Source organism: Paramisgurnus dabryanus, chromosome 14 (assembly GCF_030506205.2).
Source record: "Paramisgurnus dabryanus chromosome 14, PD_genome_1.1, whole genome shotgun sequence".
In the NCBI taxonomy this organism is placed as follows: Eukaryota; Metazoa; Chordata; class Actinopteri; order Cypriniformes; family Cobitidae; genus Paramisgurnus; species Paramisgurnus dabryanus.
In genome coordinates, this window is record NC_133350.1 from 18,476,006 (window position 1) to 18,493,292 (window position 17,287).

General features: G+C 38.4%; 1 protein-coding gene across 5 annotated transcripts in view; it reads left to right on the forward strand.

Moving 5' to 3' along the window:
• srgap2 (SLIT-ROBO Rho GTPase activating protein 2) overlaps positions 1-17,116 on the forward strand; it is a 126,301-nt gene extending 109,185 nt beyond the window's left edge. For 4 of the 5 annotated variants that reach the window (XM_065241421.1, XM_065241425.2, XM_065241424.2 and 1 more), the window contains 6 exons: positions 2,732-2,956; positions 9,539-9,618; positions 9,926-10,133; positions 10,265-10,411; positions 10,508-10,829; positions 14,530-17,116. In XM_065241421.1, the coding sequence (XP_065097493.1) occupies positions 2,732-2,956; positions 9,539-9,618; positions 9,926-10,133; positions 10,265-10,411; positions 10,508-10,829; positions 14,530-14,997 (1,450 nt within the window). In that variant the 3' untranslated portion in view covers positions 14,998-17,116. The remainder of the gene's footprint in view (positions 1-2,731; positions 2,957-9,538; positions 9,619-9,925; positions 10,134-10,264; positions 10,412-10,507; positions 10,830-14,529) is intronic. The other variant, XM_065241423.1, reaches the window with a different exon arrangement.
• The last annotated feature ends 171 nt before the right edge of the window (positions 17,117-17,287 follow it).

Below are 17,287 nucleotides of genomic sequence, written 5' to 3' on the forward strand. Positions count from 1 at the left end.
GACCCTCCAGACCACAACATGATCTTAACTTCAGGGGTTTTTGGTTTTCACAAACTGACTGAACTTTTTCCAGTTCTCGTATAACAGCCAGAAAGTGGAAGTGAGTGAGAAACCGAGTGTGTGTGGGTATGTTGTTACCCCATTAGCGCTTCCATGACAGACATCTGTAGTTCTCAGTGAATGGCCTCTCTGTTTGCCCAATGGCTGTTACATCTTTTCTCCTATAAAAGTCAAAGGAGGTGCCAGGATGGGTCTCTGAAGAACTGCTGGCCTTGCTAATTCAAGTTTAGAGATGTGCATGCTTATAAATATATGGTGGCGTGAAGAAGAGATATCACTTGGATGGTAGAGAATACAGAGAAAAAAAGAAAAAATGATTTGAATGAAGTGGGTAATTGGAGAGCCCTCTGCAGTCGTATCTGTCTGGGAAAGACAGCTCCCATAAATTTTGTTTGGAGTCTCTCCATGTTGAAGATTATGAGACCAAACTGTTCTTACCCCAATTCCCCACTGCACCAAACAAACACCAGCTCTTTTTCACCGCCAAACATATATTTTCTCGATTTATGGACACATTTGCAGTCTCTTTAAGCAGATAAAATGTGCATCCTGTGGAGTAAGATCATTTATAAGTGTGTTACAAGCACGTGTATGAGGACGGACGACTTTAGATTCATGATAGATGAGCTGTCAGAAGGGAAGTGTAGGTAGAACCTCAGTCTGGAACTCAATCTGGTTTTCGAGTTAGTACACTAGGAGCTGGTTTGTCCACGAGACAACATGATCAGGATTCATTTGAACACGTCATAGGACTATTCTGTTAACCCTTTACTGGGGAATCCACAGGGTTCCCACGGGCCCTTGAAATCCTTGAAAGTTGTGAATCTGGGGGAAAAAAAATTCAAGGCCCTGGGAAGTTTTTGAAAATATACATGCATAGATACAGGTCATTGAAGTTTTCTGGAAAAAAATCCATATAATTCCCTGTGTAGTGTAGGATAATATCAGTAAAATTCTAGACTTACATGCTAAACTTTTCGCTTTAAATGCTTTTATCTTCTGTATGCGAATGTTGATCCATACCAAAATGCTTTTTTGCATAGTCAATAAACGTCTCGTGTTACATATGTAACTGTTGTTCCCTGAGAAGGGAACGAAACGCTGCTTCTCCCTTGCCATACTTCCTGCATCCCTGTAACGGCAATATTTCAGATAGTGATATACTTCCTGGCTCCCGCATCACCCTGTCATTGTTGTTAAGCCTCACCATTGGTTGAATTTGATATACACATTTAGATGCCCTGAAGGCGTCCCCAAAGTGTCATCGCAGTGACACAGCGCGAGTTCCCTCGAAAGGGAACTGTAACAATGTATCTTAAAAGGTAACACGATGTAACCTTGCTCTCACTTGAAATGTGTCCCCACATTTAGTCCTTGAATTTGAGGGTATTGCACCTGGAAAGTCCTTGAATTTGAAGTTAACTAAGGTGTGGGAACCCTGAATCCATAAAGAAGGAAATCCTGCTGGTATCACCGTTTATTCACACGTGCCGTCTGCTCTGTTTATTCATTTAAAGTGCTAATGCTAATCTTAGAGCTCTGACTTTGTACTGGGACTATGCTGCATTACCTCAACAGTGTAAACCACATGAATTGTGTCTGGATATACACCCATAGTGCTTTTATGCATTTTTTATTAATTTTTAATTGCCATAATTTATTGCAAATGTATCAAGTTATGTAAATAAATCAGCTGCATTTCATGTACATTAAATGTGTAACATTATATACATGTGTGAATAATGCAAATATTTTTATTTGGTACTTTTGAAAAAACCTACCCATATTTGAGAGGTGATAAAAAGAGAATGAAAATAGGATGAAACAAGCAGATGGTCTTTTCTTTCTTTTGATCGGTGGCGGCTCGTGACTGTTTTTCCGAGGGGCGCAAATTCAAAATATGTGTTTGTTGCGTCATGTGAACCATGTGAATCATGTGTTTTGTCAAAATAAGTGCCTGCTGCACACGTGTCAAAACCGTTTATGATAAAAGAAACGCTCCCCACAAAATACACGCAAGACACTTCATTAACAGTAAACTCTGATTACGCATTTAATTATGCGTGTATCTGCAAAACGCGAGGGTCTCTTTTATCATAAACCCTTCAGACGCATCTGCAGCAGGCACTTATTTTGACAAGACACGTGATGCACATAGAATCACTCGACGCGCCGAACACATATTTTGAAATTTGAACCACACACATGACGGGCTACATACATGTTGTGAAAATATTCGCATCGTGCGCCCTCGAAAAAAGAAGTCACCAGCCGCCACTGATTTTGATGTATTGTATGTTTATATATTTAAAGAGAACATTAAACTTTTGTGAAAATCAGAATAAATGCTGCCGCTGGCTGGCAACTTACAAAAAAAGCTGGCGGGGAGAGAGTTACACACAAATATTTGCACTGAATTTTGCTATTTATTTTAGTCATTTTATGATTTCTGTAATTTGTCTAGGGACTACGGATGTAAATTAGCCCTGTGGCTTTTATAAGGCATGTAACGTCTGTTTTTGTTGCTTCAATACAGATGTTCATCAATGTGCATTGTCCCTATCAAATAAATAAATAAATAAATAAGAAGCACAAAACTGTTGTGAATTTGCGCCTTTGTGTTTATGAAATTAAGCATCATTCATCTTTTCTTTGTTTGTTCACTCTGTAGTCTGTCACAGTACAGTGATGACAACATGATGGACCCCTACAACCTGGCCATCTGTTTCGGCCCCACACTCATGTCTGTACCCGAAGGCCACGACCAAGTGTCTTGCCAGGCACATGTGAACGAGCTCATCAAAACCATCATTATCCATCATGAAAGTATTTTCCCTGGGCCGCGTGACCTGGAGGGACCCATCTACGAGCGCGTAGGAGCCGCTGAAGAATACTGGTGAGTTTACAAGCAATTGTGGTTAAAGAAACAATAAAAAGTAAAAAATGAGGGTTGTTATTTTGGTATTTGTTACATTGAAGCAGATGCTTAGAAGAAGTGCAAAAATGAGCACAAGTTAGATGATGGATGTGGCTTCATAAAGATAAAAGAAAATACAAAGCCCAACAGGAAGTTGGTCTTTAAGATCTATAGAGGGCTTTTTAAAGTTTATGTCCTGCACATTTTGTGCTCATTGAAGCATCATTTTGGTGGGTGAAGTTACAGATATGTTGCCGACCCCCACAGTGTGTCAGCAGGTGACCTAGACTCCCAGATGTCACGGTAAACACAACCAGAAGCATGGCAGACAGCCAGCCTCATAAAACATTATCATAAAGTCTGTATTTTTATTTAAAGTGATTATCCTCTCTGCTTAAGGCCAAGTGTTAATGGAATCCTCTCCTACAGCTGGACATGAAAGAGGAAATGACTTCAGACTGCGGTGTAACACAAAACAGAAAGCGTGTTTAGATCAGGTTTGACTCGGAGATAAAAACTACTGCCCTGGCTTATTGCACATGGTTCATTGTCAGGATTTGGATCACAAAATTAAGATGTTGAGGGCTTACGGTTTCCATAGGCTTTATTAAAGGGATAAAAAAATTAATTAATTAATTAAAATTTAATTTACTTACCATAAAGTTGTTACAAACCTAAATAAATGTCTTTGTTCTAAACACAAAGGAGGATATTTTGAGTAGATATGCACCGATATGAAATTTTTCCACCGATAGTCGATTATTCAGAGTGATATCGGCCGATACCAATAGTTTGGTGTTTATATTAAAGGTGGGGTGCATGATCTCTGAAAGCCAATGTTGATATTTGAAATCACCTAAACCAGTGATTCTCAAACTTTTTCAGCGTGCGGCCCCCTTTGTGTACGGTGCTTTCCTTCGCGCCCCCCCCCCCAAAGAAAATTTATGACAAAAAACTGTTCTAAAACTTCACATTTTAATTAAACAAAACATTAACTTATACAAAGTAGTGCTGCCTTATTTTTTTAGGTTTAATATCACAGAATTCATGATAAATTAATGTATTTTATAAAAATGTCATAAAACTGGGGCCCCCCTGGACCCCAGTTTGAGAACCACTGACCTAAACAACACGCCCCTACCCAAATAGATTAATTCTTTTGATAGACCCGCCCATACATACGCAACCCAGGCAACGATGTCGGTTAGTAGACACGCCCCTTAAGGTACATTCACATTATAAGCGATAAGCAGTAGCAGAGCAACGCAATCTCATTGATTTCATTGGAAGCTCGGCGGCATCCGGTGACAGGTGCGACAGTGACTGTTGGCGCTGGATGGGCGTGTCCAGTCGCGGGATAAAGTTGAGAAATGTTTAAAGGAGTAGTCCACTTTAAAGATGGGGTCCATTGACTTTTTATAGTAGGAAAAAAAATACTATGGTAAGTCAATGGGCCCCATCTATAAAGTGGACTACTCCTTTAACTTTATGCAAATTATGCGCGACTTTCGGGAGCGACTACCAATGAGAACGAAGCAGTGGAAGTCATGTCATCCGTCTCTAGCCAGTTACTGACGTGGACGTTACTCACTTGTTTATGACAATTACATATAGAAACTTTTGAAAGAGACAAGCGACACACAGCGACAAAGTCGCTTATAATGTGAATGTACCTTTACTGCTAATTTGCTACAAGTGTGTTTTGGTAATTGGCCTGACTTCCTTTTCCAAAGTGTTTTTCAAAAATCATGCACCCCACCTTTAACTTGAATTAACTTAATTCAGAAAATGTAACTTTTTGAATGTTATTCAATCATATAATGAACATAAATATTGAACATTAAACTAGTGATGTACCTTTACATTTTCTATACAAAGAGCTGCATTTCCTATTCTCTTTTGATTGACAGGATATAGTGGCCATGACTATCGGCTGTTTATAAACTATCGGCCGATAGCCTATAGTGTAAAAATTACTTTTATAGACCAATAGAGTTTTTGCTGATATATCAGTCAATCTCTAATTTTAAGTGTTTTTAAAGGTGACATAGAATGATTGAACGGAGTATTTATCCTTGTTCTGTGATGTGACATGTAGACAAAAATTTTTTTGTTTGGGTCTGTAATGCTTTAGAAGCTTCCTAAAAACCTCTCTCAGGGGTGGGGGATTTTAAACAAGTGGTTTTGCACCTATTTGGCTCCCCCTACTGGCTTAACTTGCAATCTCATTACTGATTGGCTGACTTTGCTGCCACTCAAAAAATGTAGCCAATTATTTTAAAGTGGAGGGGCAGTGAGATGCCTGTGATGTCATAAGCATCGGTTTTTCAGATTGGGCCGTTTTCTGGCTGACATTTCTAAAAGAGGAATTTCTATGAGACTGAGATGTTTAGCATGTTTAGCACTTTTTGTATGTTTGTGAATGTGGGTAGACTACCATTTTTTAACAAAGACAAGGTAAAAATGGTTTTTCATTCTCTGTCCCCTTTAAGCCCCACTGAATTTGACATTAATGTCGATTTTTTTCTTACTATGGAAGTCAATGGTGCTCCTGTTTCCTTGCTTTATTATAATATCATCCTTTGTGTTTTGTGCAAAACCAAGAAATGTATACAGGTTTAGAACAACTTGTGGATGCGTAAATAATGACAGAATATTCATTTTTGGGTGAACTATCCCTTTAAAGCCTCTGAAAACCTTCAAGCCCTCATTTCACAGACTCAACCTCTTAATCCAAACAAGAAATGACAACCATGTGCAATACACCAGCGTTATTGTCTTTATTTTCCAGTTCAACCTGATCTGGAATTCGAGACACGTTAACAACAATAGTTAAAGTGGCAAACTTAATTTTAGCCTAGACATTCAAAAACTGTATTGTGTAGTAACCACGAGTAAAGTGCTTGGCTGAATCAACACAGCAATGTTGGCTTAACAAAGACTAGAGATAATTGCTACTTTAAAGGCGGGGTGCATGATCTCTGAAAGCCAATGTTGACATTTGAAATCAGCTAAAGAAACACGCCCCTATCCGAATAGAATCTGGACCCTCTTTTTATAGACACATACGCAACCCAGGCAACGATGCCGGTTAGTAGACACGCCCCTTACGGCTGATTGGCCACAAGTGTGTTTTGGTATTCCCCCGACTCGCTGTTTTTCAAAAATCATGCACCCTGCCTTTAAAGATAGTGCATCCATAAATAAAAAAATCTACCATCATGTAATCGTCCTCATGTCTTCCAAACCCAAATTTTTTCAGCTGTCATAGTACTGTAAATGTGTTTCCTTTGGTGCAGTATCGCTATTCTTAACTGGGTGCAACGTTTTTTGTGTACGTTTCAATGCTTGATATTTCGGGCAGAATGAGGTGGCAGTGATTTGACAGAGGCATTTCTCGTCTCTGGGGAAGATGTTAGAAAACACGATGACTTCTGACCTCTCTGAGCACAAACTCATCTGCTTGAGGGTAAAGAAGCCACGAGGATCGTTTTACCTTAAGAGCTCAGATCAAAGCTGGACACTCGCTCAGAATGACAGGAGGATTGTGGGATTTTCTGCACCAATCTGTCATTTTAAAGATGTTTCAAACACACGCACATGTTTATCCACACTTCATAGCAATTTGCCTTCCAGTGAGACACAAAGGTTCACTGCAAAGTGGCCACATCAGTCTCATCACACACACCAGGCATGGCATATCTCAGAGTTCCTTCTGTCTAACATTGCTCTCTAATGAAACTAATCTTTTCATTAGCCCAGGCTTCATGTGAGCCAATTGTCTCTGTAATAAGCCAAGTATTGCAGCAGACGGCCAGAGTCAAGCTCGCAGTTACTTGATTATCCTCTTGTAGTGTTACGAGAACAAGGCTTTTATTGGTATCGTGGTGACGGTAAATTTTTGCATGACCGGTTGTTTTATACTAAATTAATACTAGAGTATTAGAGTGTTTCTAGTCTTGTGAATTGCATAGCAGGGCTGTTATCAGCACTGAGTCTTGTTTGGTAAAGAGCCATTTTACTGTGCATTAGTGCAGTGGATTCAGGCCACATTGGATTCCCAGTGGAGCTGTGAGAGCGGATTCAGTTCAGTGTCAGGAAGACACCGTAATGTTTTGCTTTGATCCTCATATCTGTGTTTAACTTAATGTTTCGGTTCAAGGAAACACAAACTTAATGTTTTAGCTCTAAAAAGGGAGACAGAGAGCGTGACTTAATCATAACATACTCAGAGAAAGTGACTCAGTCATAACAATTTTTCAGAAATGACCCACAAAGCAAATATTTTATTATATCCTACACGTATACTATAGGGTTCCTGTAGCTCAACTGGTAGAGCATTGTGTTCACAGGGCAAAGGTCATGGGTTCGAGTACCAGAGTACACACATACTGATAAAAATGCTTAGCTTGAATGCACCGTAAGTCGCTTTGGATAAAACTGTCTTGCCAATTATGTAAATGTTAAGGGATTAGACGAAGGTCTTTGACCGAAACATTGCTTTTGTAACTTTTGAAATTAAAGGGACTTTTTACAGTGTGCAGATCTTTTTCTGTTTTTTTTTTATTCATCTTTTGATCTTGCACCTGGTCAAGACTTTTTTGGATGTGCGTATCCTGTTTTCTCTTCAATGTTAAGGGATTAATCAACATGTCATCCAAAATGTTGATGTTTTTCTTTGTTCAGTCGAGAAGAAATTATGTTTTTTGAGGAAAACATTCTAGGATTTTTCTCATTTTAATTGACTTTAATGGACCCCAACACTTAACAATTTTAATGCAGTTTAAAATTGCAGTTTCAAAGGACTCTAAATGATCTTAAACAAGGCACAAGGGTCTTATCTAGCGAAACGATTGTCCTTTTTGGCAAGAAAAATAAAAAATATGCACTTTTAAACCACATCTTCTCGTCTATCTTTGTTCCTGTGATGCGCCAATGCGACTTCATGTAATACGTCATCACGTCAAGAAACTAGGCCCCAGTGTTTACAAGTATGGAGAAAGAAGACCGTTCTGATGTTGTTGTATGTGGAATGATACTAATTAATGTCTTTGTGTCAGTTTATTGTTTATAATCGTCCGCAAATGTGCGTTTGAAGTGGTTCTTTGCTCGTAATCATAGAAGAACCATTTTTAGTGCCATATAGCACCGGTGAAGCACCAGTGAAGCACCTGTGTAGAACCAAATAGTGCTATGTAGAACCATATGTGGTGCTATAGTGGTGCTATATGGCCCCTATATGGTTCTACACAGGTGCTTCACTGGTGCTTCACCGGTGCTATATGGCACTAAAAATGGTTCTTCTATGATTACGAGCAAAGAACCACTTTTGGTGCTATATAGCAGCACCATTTGTTTTTAGAGTGTATGTAACACGCGACCTTTTGACGTCATTACGCAATTTTGTGAGATCGCGCTGGCACAAGAGAAGTTGTGGTTAAAAGTGCATATTTTTTATTTTTCTTGCCAAAAATGACAATCATTTCACTAGATGAGACCCTTATGCCTCGTTTGGGATCATTTAGAGTCCTTTGAAACTGCAATTTTAAACTGCATTAAAACTTTTAAGTGTTGGGGTCCATTAAAGTCTATTAAAATGAGAACAATCCTGGAATGTTTTCCTCAAAAAACATAATTTCTTCTCGACTGAACAAAGAAAGACATCAACATTTTAAATGACATAGTGGTGAGAAAATTATCTGGATTTTTTTAAGAAAATTGACTTATCCTTTAAAGGACCGTAAGTAAAGAAATCGTTTTAGCTCTTTCCCTGCCATTGACGCGTTAACTCGTCAATTAAGAGAAAACGCTTCCCTGCCATGCAATGACAAGTTTTTCCGTCAATCCGTAATTTCGCTATGATCCACCAGGTAGTACTCTTATCCAACTTATAAAACCTGGAAGTATTTCCTTTGGGAAAACAGCTCAAACTCGATGTATGTTTTGATGAGCACTCTGAATCTGATCTCTATCAAAAGTCCTTCACCAAAACGCAATCATCTCATCTCTAGCTCAAAATTTGGTATTTTTGAAGAAACCCACCCATATTTGAGAGTTGACAAAAAGAGAACAAATAAAGGTAGGATGAAAGTTGTTTTGGGATCTGTTTTTCATTTGATATATTGTATGTTTATGTATTTAAAGAAGGAAGTTTTCTGGAAGGCATTAAACTTTGGTGAAAATCATAAAAAAATGCTGACTGGGGAAAGAGTTAAGGAGGAGAGGAGATTTGCGTCTTTAATTGAAGATTATGAGGGCACATTAATAAAAAAAATCAAGCTCACAGATGAGTCATTTGTAAAAAGTACCACAATATTCCAAAAAAGTTTTTAATTTCAGTTTCATTGTGACTTTATCTGTTCTGCTTCAGAATTAGCACTATACATAACTAGTTTAAGTACTAGTATAGTCATTATTTATTATACTATTTTCCAGGTTTTCAAAGACATTGAGCTGTTAAATATAGATTTAGATTTTTGTCTGTTTACATATTTACAAAAAAAAACCTGTAATGGAGGATTTTACTGATCCACTGCATATTTCTTGCTCTCAATTCCACAGTGATAATACAAACATTGAGCCCCCTCTAGTGGATGAACCTGCACCTGACACCCCATCTGAAATAAACAACAGTGATGATGGTGAGTCAAAATGGACCAATGAGAACACCACACTAACACACATAAACAAATCGAAGCACTTTTATAGTGTAGCCTACGTCACGCACTGTTGTCCGGCTTAAGGTGTCTTGTATCTTATTATTAATTTGGAAAACTTTTTTTTACCCTCTCTTGTGTCCATGCGCCCCCGCTGCAGTTCCATCCCTGTTTTGAACCGTGTGCCTCTAACCTGCCTGGCTTCCCATGCAATAACCTTTCCTTCCCTTTTGCTCTCTTCCCTCGCTCTCTCCATCTTGCGCTCTCTCTATCTTCTCATGTACCTGAATAGTAAAGTCAGGGACATTGAACGTTTCAGACTCTGACCCCATCGAGGCCATTGCACGTTTCGACTACTCCGGACGCACCAACCGTGAGCTGTCCTTTAAGAAGGGAGCATCTCTGCTGCTGTATCACAGAGCGTCTGAGGACTGGTGGGAGGGGCGCCATAACGGCACAGAAGGACTGGTGCCGCACCAGTACATAGTTGTGCAGGAAATGTAAGCTGTCAATTTAGATACTACCACAATTTTTAAGCTTCCTAATAAAGCTTTATTTACTTTCCATAAATTGTGAATTGTAGAGATGTCTGTGAGTTTATACCATAGTTGTATTTAAATGTGTTTGGTAGGCCGGATGGGTTTCCAGGCAGAGGAAGTCCCAAAGGAGACGTGGAAGCATCCAACGATGCAGCGGAAGAAAAGGTGTCCACCAGAGCCAGTGCTAGCTCACCTATTGGAGGCCATGTGGCTGATATCTACCTAGCCAACCTTAACAAGTAAGGCCATATAGCTTGAGCTTTCACTATATGGGTACATTTTATAATAATTCCTATCAAATAATTCATATTATACCATTTTTTCATCCATCTCAGGTTGAGGAAACGTCCAGAAGCGGCCAGCGTCCGTCGGACATTCCGTACGGTGGATGGTTTGGGAGAGGGCTCTTCTGGAGCAGCGGGTGGTTTGAAGACCCCCTCCATCCCTGCAGGGGGACCGTCCAAAGAGGTGACAGACAAGCGGCCGGTCAGCGCTCACAGCGTCCTGAACTCCATCACCCGGCACTCATCTCTGAAGACTAAAGTAGACGGGCCTCAGCTTCGTAAGAGTGCACCTGCTGGACGATCCAAGAGTTTCAGCAACCACAGACCAACCGTAGACCCAGAGGTTATAGCTCAGGTGGAGCACAGCTCACAGGTAATACTTATCAAATGAGTAAATAAAAAATAACATTAGACATGTACAAGATGTATAACTAGTACAGTTAAGGAAAGTATTGTCAGGGACAAAGGTCAGAAATATAGTTTAGGGTAGGGGTATCCAACCTTTTTGTGAGCAAGGGCTGGCACAAAACAATCTGGAGGGCTACTTTTTTGATATAGTCTACTCAAAACTTTTTGTTTTTCATGTTTTTTTATTGTTTTATTTTATTTTATTTTACTTGGTAAATGTAAGCATACATAAAAGAAACCAAGCTAATATAAAAAATATGTAATAAATAAATATTAAAATTGAGGCTTTTAATAGAATGTGCTTTGGTGGGCAACTCACAGACTCTGTGTTGGCAACCTGGTGCCCGTGGGCACCATGTTGGGGACCACTGGTATAGGGGTTATTATACAGTACATAATCTTACATGTTGAACATTTCTTATTTTTTAGTTTTAAATGTACACTTTAGCTTTAAATTATATTTCCGTTTTATTGTATATTTTAAAATGTTAAGTACGGTCTAATATACATCTGGTTTAATACAGTTTATGGAGTTTGACAGAAAAAGTTTGACAATTTTAACAAGGGTTATTTTTTTAAATTAAGATTCATACATCATCTGATCAGTAAATAAATAAGCTTTCCATTGATGTATTTGGTATTCCATTGGATGGTTTGTTAGGATAGGAAAATATTTGGCTGAGATACAACTATTTAAAATAATCTCTGGAATTTGGGGGTGCAAAAAAATCTAAATATTGAGAAAATCTCCTTTTAAAGTTGTCGAAATGTCCTTAGCAACACATATTACTAATGATGAAATAATTTGTGATATATTTATGGTAGGGAATTTACTAACTATATTCATGGGACCTATACTAATAATTTTTTGCATAAAAAAATCAGTCGCTTACTGTAAGCTTTAAGTTATGGAGAAGGGGTGAGATTAAATAAGTTATTTTCTTCTTCTCACTCCTTTTCGAATAGGCAAAGGACATTTAATATAGTTTTATGTTTTGTGTGATTTGTATACTTGAATTTATCTTTTTTTGTTTGATGTTCTTTTTGCATAAATTCGAAATAAATACAAAAAAAAAAAAAAAAAAAAAATCGACAATTTTGACCCATGAAATGTATTGTTGTCTATTGCTTTAAATATACTCGTGTCACTTATGAATGGTTTTGTGATCCGCAGGGTCACATATTTTAAAATGTATCATATTATAAAGTTATTCTAGTAATATTCTTGTTTGTACACTTTAAAGTAGGGCTGTCACAATGATCAAATAATCGTCTCGATTGTTTGAGCTCATCACGATGATTTCAGATCACCACAATGATTGCGCATCTCTTTAAAAAGCACAAGGAGGAGCTGCAGCGCCTGTATAAACAGGCAAGAGACAGTATCAGATGTCTCCTATCAGATTGGCTACTATTTAAGGCCAGTTCTGGTATACTTAGTTTATTCTGATTGCATTTTTATTTTTCAGAGTATTTCTTATGAATAATTTTCAGTTTTTGAAAGATATATTTGTGTGAAAATTATTTCATGAACAAACAAAAAATTTTGAGAATTAAATGTCAAAGCAATAAAACAGACAATCATCATAATTGTCAAAGTCCTAAAACAGGTAATTACTCGCCATAATCGTCACAATTTATCAGACAATTAACCATCAGCCAAATTTCATAATTGTGACAGCCCTACTTTCAAGTTAAATGGCTACTCAATGAAATGACTGTTCAGGCAAATTGCTATCATTTTATGCCAACTACTTTATTAGTATTTTACTCCATGTTACGATTTCCACTAGTAGGATGTTTCCAGTGAAGTTGATTTAGATGCAGACTTACACTGGCTAAAGATGATTTCCTATCAGAGTCTGTTAACATACTGCCACAAAAAGTGCTGAGTTCTCTATAAGAGCTTATGTGCTGTAAAGTGTCTTATTTATCATCCATTGAGCTGTAATTTCATGGTTGAATAAAGATGCAGGATCGATCCAGGCTGTGTAATTGAGTTGGAAGATCTGCAGACAAGGCGCCCTGAAAGTGGACATCTCACACCTTCAGCAACTCATCAAACCTGTTGAGATCGTGTCAGATTTTACATAAGAAATCAGTAATCAGTAAATGTATTGGCTACTCGTCTGTCCTGGTCTAGGCTTAGCGTCACCTTGCATTTAGTTTGTTCATGAAGTATCTCAGGTGTCTTACTTCCCTGAAAATGAGAAGTCTCAAAAAATGTGAAAAATTAAAGGCAAATTTGCAGGAAGCGATAAATGTTTTGCTCAAAAGAAGAATGCAGTCATTTCAGAATCATTAACTAAACATTTGCTTTGTTCGCTTTTAAACATGTGATCAATCCTGTTTCAAAACCAGTTATTTTCTTCCCATTTGTTTGAGTAAGGTAAATTTAGTATTTATGGCAGTAAAGGTTTCATCTCATGACTTTTTTCTTCTATCAAACTGCACACCAAGGGGTGGATCACACAGAACGTGTTTATGGCAGTGGAAGTTGCCTTTTTTAAAGGTTTTCTATGGGCTGTAAGCGTTTTGCGGGCTGTGTATGCGCACTGAACACATCACGTTTTTACGGAGCCCCAAAGGGGACATGGAGCAAAAATTAAATAAAGTGAAACTTTCACTTGAAACACGTGAAACTATTGCACGCGTAGGCATGGGCCGATTACCGGCTTCAAGGTATACCGAGGTTTTAAACAGTCAAGGTTTCAAAACCACTGAAATATTCTGTGATACCGTCTCCAAGGTATGAGCTGTGTTTATACAAAATTCATTAAATCATTAAGTCATGTGATTGATTTGATGTTTACATTTAATATACATTACAAAAATATTATATATTTTTCGAAAGCATATTATAATTTAAAGGCTTTATTTTTACCTGGCATTTAAAAAATAACACATTTTAGTGTTGCAATGGCAAAACCGTAACACCGTGAAACCATGGTATTTTTGCTAAAGGTTATCATACCGCCAGAATCTTATACCGGCCCATGCCTATGCACGCGCATGTGAAACTGTCGGGTGAGCATGTGAAAGTATCGATTTTGCGCACATGAAACTATCGAGTTTAGTTTTGCGTGCGCACGTGAAACTTTCGCGTGCTCACGTGAAACTTTTGCGTGCGCACCTGAAAGTATTGCTTTTATGTGCGCACGCGATAGGTTCACGTGCATGCGCAATAGTTTCATGTGCGCGAGGGCGATAGTTTCACGTGTGTGCGCGATAGTTTCAAGTGCACGCCCGAAAGTTTCATGTGAGCACGCGAAACTAAACTTTAAAAAAAAAATTGCACATGAAGGTTTCGCTTGAGCACATGAAAGTTTTACGTGAACCCATAAAAATTTCACATGAGCACATGAAAGTTTTACGTGTCAGAACTAACGCTTAATATGTGACTGACAGCACAGCTGTATCGGTGGTTGCCTAGCAATATAAAAAAACACAATATAAATTTTCTGAATTTAATCAAATAAAGGCAGTGTGGTTCGGCCACGTTTTTAGCGCGTTAAATGTGATCTGCCACTAACTCCAGGGACATATCATGAAAATCTGACTTCACATACGTACTCTGGGAACACCAAAGATTTATTTGACATCTTAAAAAAGTCTTGTGAAATGTCCCCTTTAACTCCTTCCTTTTATTTCTCTCCGTCTCTCAGGACATTGAGGCCACCATGAACACAGCTATAAGCGAGCTGCGAGAGCTAGAAAGACAGAGCAACGTCAAACACACTCCTGATGTCGTGCTCGACACCCTGGAGCAGTTGAAGAGCGGCGGGGCGTCTGAACCATCCAGTCCGCTTCACTCTCGCCTGCTCCGTGACACCGAATCCTCCCAGCATCCTCTACAGCGCAGCGCCAGCTCGGCCAGCGACATGCCATCCACCTTTCGGCCCAGCAGGAGCAGCGGATCCAAGAGCCCTTTATCCATGTCGGCCTCGGGTCTCTCTCCTTCCGGTTCCACTTTCAGAGATGTCAAGCCCCCTGCCACTAAGCCCAAGCCCGTGGTCTTTCCGAAGACCGGATCTGGGGGGGGTAGTCCGGCCATGGGTTCACCGACTACAACCATACCTCCGACTCCGCCGCCACCGCCTCCACCACCCACTGACAAGTCCTGCCCGGTCTAAAGGGTTTATAACATCCACCCTGAGCCACGTTTGCTTTCTTAGTAATTACAAAAACACAGATTGCTTGTGTGATTGAGCAACATAGTGTGTGTGTGGAACTGACATGTGTTTTAGTTTGGATTGATACATCACCAATAACTTTTTTCTATTCTTGAGTTTTTCCCCGTATACGTAGACTGATTTTCAAACTTTGACGACGAGTGAGCAGTGTCAAAATACAGCATGGACTGTTTCTTCCCAACAGACTCCTGGACAGAAAAGACTGATATTGCGAAACAGCTGTTTTATCTGTCACTCTCGTGATAGTATCTCCTCATTGTTTGTCAGTTTATATCTCTATTAATACCAGCGTTATTGATCAGATATTTTATGTGTATATTCTGTATGTACAACAACCGTAATGTTATTTAACCAATAATTACTATTTACAATTCATTGATCACAGTAATGCGCTGTAATTCACATTGACACAGAGCAGCTGGTATGAAACGCTGGTTTAAAGTACAGTAGTTGCTAAGTAACATATGTACTGTATGAATGCTGTAGCTTATACCACTGCTGATTCTCTCTTCACGAGGCTACAAATAAAAAGGTCGATGCAAATTGAGATTGCATGGGCAACATCTTTGCATGAGACCTGCCAGCCTTTTCATGGAAAACTCACTCTAATGCTTTCCCTGGCAAACGGATTCATTTCCTTACGAGTCAAAAGCACTTCTATAAAGCCTTTCTAACACGTCTAGTTTTATATCAGTCATCACATAACTGTGCTAAAATGGGGTGTCGTTTTGTATACGTTAAATAATCATGATTGTAACTGGAAATGATGTCTAAAATGAGGAATGTCCTGTTCACCACACAAGCACAACTTTATTTGTTCATTCCCTACATATAAAGAATAAAAAAAAAGAAAAATACATTTTATCGCATTTTCTTAGGTCAGCCATGGGTCTGTATCATGGTTAATATGTATCAGTATGTATGTTGTACGTATGTATATTATGAATCTCAGCGCAGATTTTTAGCTTTTAAAAAAGGGAAAAACATCAGACGTTTTAAATATGGCTTAACCGGTCACTCTTTTGTTTACTGTAACTGAGGAAAAGTGTGGAAAAAAGTAATTTAGCCTCTTTATGGTCTGACAATCTAATAAGTCCTTCACTGAGTGTCTGTCCGGCTTCCAAGAGCTAAATTTCTCCATACACGGTCTGCCTGTTTATGCCTTCAACGGATCGGATCTCCCTCAGTGAGGCCTTTAGTATGAGATCTGAAAAAATGAGCTGAGGTGGTTTGTGAATCCGACTTCAGTAGCCTGCTTCAATTTGAAGCGTTTCTTCAATCTATAAGCTCTGGTATGTACAGTATTACATGCATGGGTGACTGTGACTTTATCTGGGAAAATACCGACGGATAGACCGAGCTGAGGCATTTTGGTATTTTAATGGACGTCTTAAGGAAATTTACCTGATGTGTTATTTTCTGAACTGTTTAATGTGATGTCGTGTTGCGTTCTGAATAAAGTCTTAACTGGTGGTTACATATGTTCATATGTGTGTTAAATGATTGAAAGTAATCTGTGTGTATTGTTCCTGATACCTCATAAAGGCAACTGGAAACTTATGTTATGTGAGTGGGACTTTAACATGCAGTCTCTTTTTTTTTTGTACAAAAAAATTAAATGCTGTTGGCGGATGCCTCTGTTTACACGCATTTTTTTTCTCTTTTTTTGGTAAATTGAAATCAGTAACTTGAATATGTTTGTGAACATATTAAGGGTTGATTTTCTTTGTTTTGTAATCATGACTATTGTTAAAGTTTAATTCCTGTCAAGGTTAAGCAAGACTGTAAATTGAATTGTCTTGTCGAATATATTTATAGTTGTCAATTTGGGTATCTGTTAGCAGGAAAACCTGTGTTCAGATGTACTTTGTATATATATAGTGTACATTACAGAGGTACATTCATTTCCTGTTTTCTTTTCTTATTTTGTTTGTGGGTTTTTGTTTGGTACAATATTGTACAGTTACAGCAATAGTAGTTGCCACTCAAATATACAATATATAATTCCACATGTAGTTCTTGTAGTAAACATTTTTAAATAAAAATTGCTTGCAATTCATGTCTCTTATTTGATTTAAAACAATTGAGTCATGCCCTATATATACTGTAAATGTATATCTCTGATTTCATTAACATCTATACATTTATCTGCCATTTTACATTTACTGAAAAACTTCTTTATCGAACTCCTCCTGCACTGTAGCAATGTAGCATCAAAAAAAAAAAGATC